Source organism: Penaeus japonicus, unplaced genomic scaffold (genome assembly GCF_977035675.1).
Source record: "Penaeus japonicus unplaced genomic scaffold, GWHDUDI00000001_assembly GWHDUDI00000012, whole genome shotgun sequence".
Lineage (NCBI taxonomy): Eukaryota > Metazoa > Arthropoda > Malacostraca > Decapoda > Penaeidae > Penaeus > Penaeus japonicus.
The window spans coordinates 43451151-43458650 of NW_028234414.1; the positions used below are offsets into that span (position 1 = coordinate 43451151).

The following is a 7500-nucleotide window of genomic DNA, read 5'->3' on the forward strand; positions in this document are numbered from 1 at the left end:
ATGAGAAAGATGGTAGAATGCAGTAACACATTTAATATTGAAATACAAATTTTACCTCCCTGACTGAGACTCGAACCAAGGGCGTCAGAGTGACAGTCGCGTCTACTAACTCGAGAGACAATGTGACCCACTAAAAGAATTGTCTAACCAGATGTCTTACAATCATCATGGAAATTACCTATATACCATTAGCAGAGCAGTGATAGCGAAGTTTTACAAAAATCCCCTTGGCCACTCGGCAGGAATGAATTAGAAATTCAAGTCACAAATCAGGTTACGGAGTTTATATCTATGTGAGAAAGATGGTAGAATGCAGTAACGCATTTAATATAGAAATACAAATTTTACCTCCCTGACCGAGACTCGAACCAGAGTGACAGTCCTGTCTACTAACCCAATAGACCACGTAACCCACTAAAAGAATTGTCTAACCAGATGCCTTACAATCATCATGGAAATTACCTATATGCTCTTAGCAGAGCAGTGATAGCAAAGTTTTACAGACAATCCCCGTGGGCACTCGGCAGGAATGAATTGGAAAGATGGTAGAAGTTCAAGACAATGTCAGGGAGGTAAAATTTGTATTTCTACATTAAAATGCGTTACTGCATTCTATCATCTTTCTCACATAGATATAACCTCGGTAACCTGATTTGTCACTTGAATATATATGTGTGTGTGTGTGTATGTGTGTACCAATATTATAATAGATTTTTCCTTTCATTTATCTGATCATGTGATCACGCGCAGGACTCCCATGTGATAAATCTCAGCAGTTCCGTCGAAGGGAAAGTATTGTACAGCACATTCTACTTGCTACCGACAGCCATCACCCTGGCCTCCTACTGCACTGTGATTATCTTGGTGAGTGCATTGCATGTGCGTTTCTTGTGCATTGCCAATGAGTGAGTATCAGAATGGACACCTGAGCGATCTCCTCCCGAGCAGATGGCGACCAGGCGGTGGGCGAGCGGGAGCGGCGAGGCGCGGCCTGGCAGGTGGGACCAGGTCAGCCTCTCTCTCAGCGTCCTGATCCTCATGAACCTCCTGCTGGACGTCCCCCACGTCACCATGCATCTCCTGCACGTCGACTGGAAGGAACCTCGCTTCCTCACCGTCCACGCGATCTACCGCCTCCACTTCGCCCTGCAACCCATCGTCTTCGTGGGTCTGAACGCGCGGTACCGCCAGAAGGCGCTGAAGGCCGTTTTGGCGCTGGTGCCCGGCCGGCGCGTCCCTCCCCCGCCTGCGGAGGTGACCAGCGTCCTAGCGCAGACGAGTACAACCTAGCCACTTTTTGAGCTCTGTTATTTGCAACACATAAAAACTGTCTAAATCCTCATAATCGTTGTCATTCCCATATACTGTATACGCCATTTGGGTTCTTGATGTTACTTGCTTGGAAAGAATAGATATAATCCCGGGAAAATGGGCCAACTTATGCAGAAGAAAAGATCACACATTAGTACTGGGAAAATTGATAGAGAATTCTGGCCATTCAACTGATTTATTGACATTTTTATTGACAGAAGGAAATTTTTAGACAGTTTTATTGTCTTTCCTTTATACATATATCATCTCAGTATTTTGTGGGACCTTTTTTGACTCTAATAACTGCTTCAACACCTCTTGGCATGCTTCTAATGTAGTCTTGTGCTTTGTTCCTGATATCTGGATTTCTGTGCCAAACCTCTATCAACCGCTGGATGAGCTGTACTCTGTTGGTACATTCAATTTTGCTGACTTCATCTTTTAAGTCTTTCCATAAACCTGCAATGGGATTCATATCTGGGCTATTTCCAGGCCAATCAAGCATTTTGATGTTAAGATCTTTTAGATGACTAGAAACTCCTCTGGCTGTGTGACATGGGGCCCTGTCATGCATGAATATTCCGTTATTGTCAGGAAACCATTCACGAAATTGGAGTACCAGGCGTTTATTCATTATCTTAAGGTATCCGTCCTGATTCAGAGCGCCATCCACGATCTCTAAACAACCTGTACCTTGTGTAGATATGATGGACCAAACCATGACTTTGGAAGGGAACTTGACTGCAGTCTTCAGACAGTCAGGGTGGTCCTTCTCTTTTGACGTCCTTCTCACGAATTTTCGCCTATCTCTCAGTATTTCCATCATTGATTCATCAGAGAAACATACCTGAATGCAAACAAAACAAATTAATTGATTTTTTTCACTCAAACTTAAATTACAGCTTTGTAAACCCCAGTCTTCAAGTGGATTTCATCAAACATGAATTGGAACAGACATTTTTTTCAATTAGATGCAGCATCTTGAATCAAACATGAAATATTCGCCATTTTATTTAGAGAAATAGTTATTTTAATTAATTTGTGTAGAAAAACAACAAATTCAGCAAAATTTAATGCATATTTACCTTTTTCCAGTCATCAGATGTCCAGTGGCTGCGTGCCTTGGCCCAAACCAGCCTTTTCTTCCTCATGGCCTCGGTTAGTCTTGGCACTCTAGTTGGCCTACAGGCACAGTAACCCAGCTTATTAATTTTTTTTCTAACAGCTGAGGGTGAACATTGTACATCATAGTCCACTAAGTCAGCTGCTAGTTGTCTTTACAACACGTTTTGGCTCGTAATTTTCGATATTTTCAATCTTCCTTTTCACTCTGTACACACTACATAATGATACACCAACTTTATGAGTGATTTCTTTACAGTCGAGGGATGTTTCTTGTTGATAAATTTCGATTGCTGAAAAATCAGCCTGACTCAAGTCTTTTCCTCTTCCCATGATGCTTCAACAGGTTATCCTTAATGACTACGACTAATTATGGGTCAATTGATACTGGGACATTGGCACACACATTAGATAATATAAACAATGATTAGTAACCAGAAACCGGAATTCCGGGAACGTGGATATGTGTGGAAAGGGTTTAAGAACACAAGGCTGAGGGACGAGGTAATTTTGTGTGGAGACGAGTAACAATCCAAAAACATTATTCCTATCATTTAAAAATAATATAATCATTGTATAATCAATTACTTTATGTAGATTAAAGATTTCTATGCATTATTACAAAAAATAGGCAATGAAAGTAATATATTTGTGAAGATATGAGGTGTTAAAGATAAAAAAGTGAAGAATCACAAAAATTGTCTATTAATTTTCCCAGTATGTAATATCAATATGCCAGGCTCTGTCGTCTATATTTTGAGAAGAGTACATATCAGAATCAGCTGACGTATGAGCTACTAAATACCTGTATCTGCCCAATTCAATAGACTAAAAGTAAGAGCGAATTCCGACTTTGTCGTTCGTATTAGCAAAAGAAAACGGCAAAGAATGTCTAATCTTTGCATCTGAAAGACAAAAGTATAATAAAAAAATAAGATGATAATACAGTTAATGGAATTACCTTCTTTATCATCTTATTTCTCTTCAACTCTCACTTCATTGTTTATGCATAGAGAGGAATCTGATTGAGATAAAGATTGCAAAGAGGAAAGTTGAACGTTGAAAGTTGCACTGACCGAGCGAAACACCATAACAAAAATTATAATCAATGGGAAGTGTACGCTAGAAGACCCTTTTCCTCTTAGTGGAGTCAATCCTAAGTGGGAATTCCAATAAAGAAAGGGTGTTACAACAATGTTATTTGTTTATTAACATTTTGCAGTATGAGCCTAAAGGTTTATAAGTAATTGCGAGAAAGTGAAGATGAAATTATATATACGGATAGGGAAGAAATTGTATTGCAGTATTGTAAAGAAATTCTGACATAACGGAACACATATTTCGTATCACTTAATGAATAAGCAATGTGCACGGCAATAAGTTTCTCATGACGAACAACTTTTGTAATTTGATTTTGATTTGAATATTGGGAAATTGTAGTAAAATACAGCTGATCCACAGATATTTTTTTTTTTTTGCCTTTTTCGATACTTTTCACCTAATAAAATTGATAAGAAATATTTTCACGATTCTGAATAAGGAATGCTAAATGACAAATGTGTGACAAATAAACTTATCAAAGAAATTAGGGGAAAAAATAAAGAATCTTAAAGATAATCCTTCACTTACCTATTACTATGAAAAAAACTGCATGGAAAATTGGTTAAAGTATTTTAGAAAGAAGAGATTTTATCCAAGTGAAGCATGTGAGATAACAAAGAATTTCCTTTTTGCTTTGCTTTGATAAACTTAGGACGTTGAGGATTTTGGATTAAGAATAAAAAGATGAAGAAGAAGAAGAAGAAGAGAAAAAAAAACGTGCTTTAGAAGAAAACTGATATATCAGTGATAGCTACTTGAAAAAAATAAAAAAATAAAAAGTAATAATAATAACCTGTATCATTTCCAGAGTATCATACATCATGAAAAAACATTGAATTGAAATGATCTAGACCATCTGTTTGCATGCATCAAGCAAATGGCAGGACGGCACGTAAATTCAGACCCATTGACAGTTAAGTTGAGAATGGTTAATTTTTTGAAGTTTGGCTCATACAGAAAATAAACATGTGGGTTAAGAGCTTACTTTCATTTGCCTTTTTTCTGCGGGAGTAAGGAAATGACCAAAGAAATAATCATAGAAGAAACTGTAGACTTCAAGGGAGTAATAAAAGAACTTTGGTGAAAATTTATGAGAAAGTTTCCTCATTACGGATTCTAATTTGTCTAAAAGTACAGTATACAGATTGTAGTAGGAAGTTAAAGGATAGGAAATTAAACAGTACCCCATTTTACCCTTTTACTCACCTTGAAAAACGTTAGGTTCCACTGTAAACCACCAGTGCCGTCAGTTGTAAACCACCGGTGCCATCAGTTGTAAACCACCGGTGCCATCAGTTGTAAACCACCGGTGTCATCAGTTGTAAACCACCAGTGCCACTAGTTATAACCACTCGATGCCCTGGTTGTGATCCGGTGAATAAGAGACAGACGTTCACGTGCCATGGTCTTTATTGTGGACTGTTAATACACCAGACTCCGGCCAAGGCCAGGGGCCGAAGGCCGGAGGTCAGAGCTGTTCGATCTCTTCTGTCTGTCTGACATGTCTGTCCTGAACTGTCTGTTGTGGGTTCCTTCTGTGTCCTTCTTAAATACAAATTCTCAATCACTTTCTACGCCTCGGGCCTTCCGGTAACAAACGCAGCTGTCTAGAGATGTTGGAGTTCCAAGGCGGAAACGAACACAGGAGACAGGAAGCGTCAGGTCAAAACACACTGCCATCGATATTGCATTGAATTAAGTAGACATACATGATCAATGTCTTGGGTCACATAATATCAGTATCAGTGCCTTACATCGCTCGGACCACGCTACTAGACAGCCCCCGTCATATCTTAGTTATATAAATAACCAGGCTTTAACTACTACGATCTAGCTAAAATCAATGTCTCCACCCTACAAGTGGGCTCCTGGTCATTGGAGGCAATCTGCACCAGACTTCGCAGGTATCTGTGACATTCAACCATAAGCTAAAACACTATCAATGTAATTGGCCGGCACAGTGGCACCAATGGGCACTAATCAGTGGCCCTAGTAAGCATGTAACATGTATGATATGAGAAACGATTCAATAACTGCAGTGTAAGAGTAGGCACTAAGTCTGGCCTCATGGCAACATAAAATGGGTGACTGCAGTGAACAGGTGGGCCCTAAGAGATGGCTCCAAAAACATACATATATCATAAAAATACAAGATTACAATACCTACACTAAATACAAGTTGGCTGTGAGTATAGAGAAACAATATGTGTGAGAAGTAATTAAAGCAAAGGTGTGATTGCTTAGGCGAAATGAGGGGAGAGTGACAACATAACGTGACAAGCTTGCATAGTCAGTGAAGTTAGGAAACGACTCGAGTGAGCATAGGCTAGAAGAACTTGCAAATTACTAAAAGAGCACATAGAACTTAAAGGATTCATAAAAGTGTGGTAGGATCATCTTATCCGAGAATAAAATCTCACTATGACTTCATGAGATATAGGTGGCAGTGCATTTGAGAATACATACATGAAAATGTTTTGTATCACGACTGGTGGTGTCAGTGCACCGAGGGTGGGAGTCGGACAGAGGGTACCCTCTAGGGCAAACAATTCAAACACCATCACAACTTATGGGTAACAGGCGAGCTAGTTACGGTGGTCAGGCGTAACTGGCGCGATGCCCCGTACCTCGAAGGTGCAGTCGGGCTGACTTTGCCATGCACCCAAACACTGTACAACTCAACCACCGTTCTACCTTGGTGAAAACATGCACCAACACAACACAGTAGGTATACAGGGGGGAGGGGGGGGGGTTACATATATATGAGACGTGCGGGAAATCTTTTCGACCGCTGGGGGGGAAGGGTACCGCATAAAAACAACCTGTGTGCTCCTTGCACGGCTTACTGAATCGAATGCCTCTTGCATGGCAACCTGAATAACATGCGTGCCTTGCGCACGGCTTACTGATGCGACATGCCTCTTGCATGGCAACCTGAATAACATGCGTGCCTTGCGCACGGCTTACTGATGCGACATGCCTCTTGCATGGCAACCTGAATAACATGCGTGCCTTGCGCACAGCTTACTGAATCGAATGCCTCTTGCATGGCTACCTGAATTACATGCATGCCTTGCGCACAGCTTACTGAATCGAATGCCTCTTGCATGGCTACCTGAATAACATGCGTGCCTTGCGCACGGCTTACTGAAGCGACATGCCTCTTGCATGGCAACCTGAATGGACTTTCCCTTTCAACGATTAATTCGTTCACACCTAAGCGTAAGGGAGGGAGGAGGATGGAAATCCTGCGGAATCACTCAAGCACAGGTATTTCACAACAGAAAATACAAAGTAACAATCACGAGAAAATAAAACAAATCACAGCATAGAAAATTCCTAAATCCTAACGAAATCTAACGAAAAGAGCCTGGGTTTCTCTAACTTACGGGATTTTTGATGTCTCGATGTCAACATGTAGATGGGCGTCTGCGGGCGGGTCGTAGGTCGTACCGCGGCTCGGTGTGGTGGTCCTCTTGACTTCTCATCTGTGGCCTTTTCTGCTCGTGTCAGAGACTTCGTGGCCTTGGGGTTGGGGCGCTCGTGTTAAGCCCAAAATCCGCGGTGGGCAGTCTTGGGTTGCCATGATAGATGGGTGTCGACGTGCAGGAAGTTACTTAGCACGGACAGGTCGGCTGCTATGGGCGGCGGTGTTTGTCAGGACAGGTAGAACAGGGCGGGCGGGAGGGTAAAATTCTTACTGTGGTGTGGGCGGGCGGGCGGGCGGGCGAAATTCTTACTGTGGTGTGGGCGGGCGGAGATTTCAGCATATTCTCTCCATTTTCGATATCAATGGTAGCTTCGGCGTAGCGGCTTCTTCGGAGTTGTGAGCTCGACACCAGCAAAATCGTGGCACCCACCGGCCGGCCACCAGTTGTAAACCACCAGTGCCACTAGTTGTTATAACCACTCGATGCCCTGGTTGTGATCCGGTGAATAAGAGACAGACGTTCACGTGCCATGGTC

General features: G+C 41.7%; 1 protein-coding gene across 1 annotated transcript in view; it reads left to right on the forward strand.

The window, feature by feature from the left end:
• The window catches only part of LOC122252647 (uncharacterized), a 4883-nt gene extending 3341 nt beyond the window's left edge, over positions 1-1542 (forward strand). The window contains exons 4-5 of the mRNA XM_086542842.1: positions 751-864; positions 949-1542. Coding sequence (XP_086398968.1) covers positions 751-864; positions 949-1290 — 456 coding nt within the window. The 3' untranslated portion in view covers positions 1291-1542. The remainder of the gene's footprint in view (positions 1-750; positions 865-948) is intronic.
• The last annotated feature ends 5958 nt before the right edge of the window (positions 1543-7500 follow it).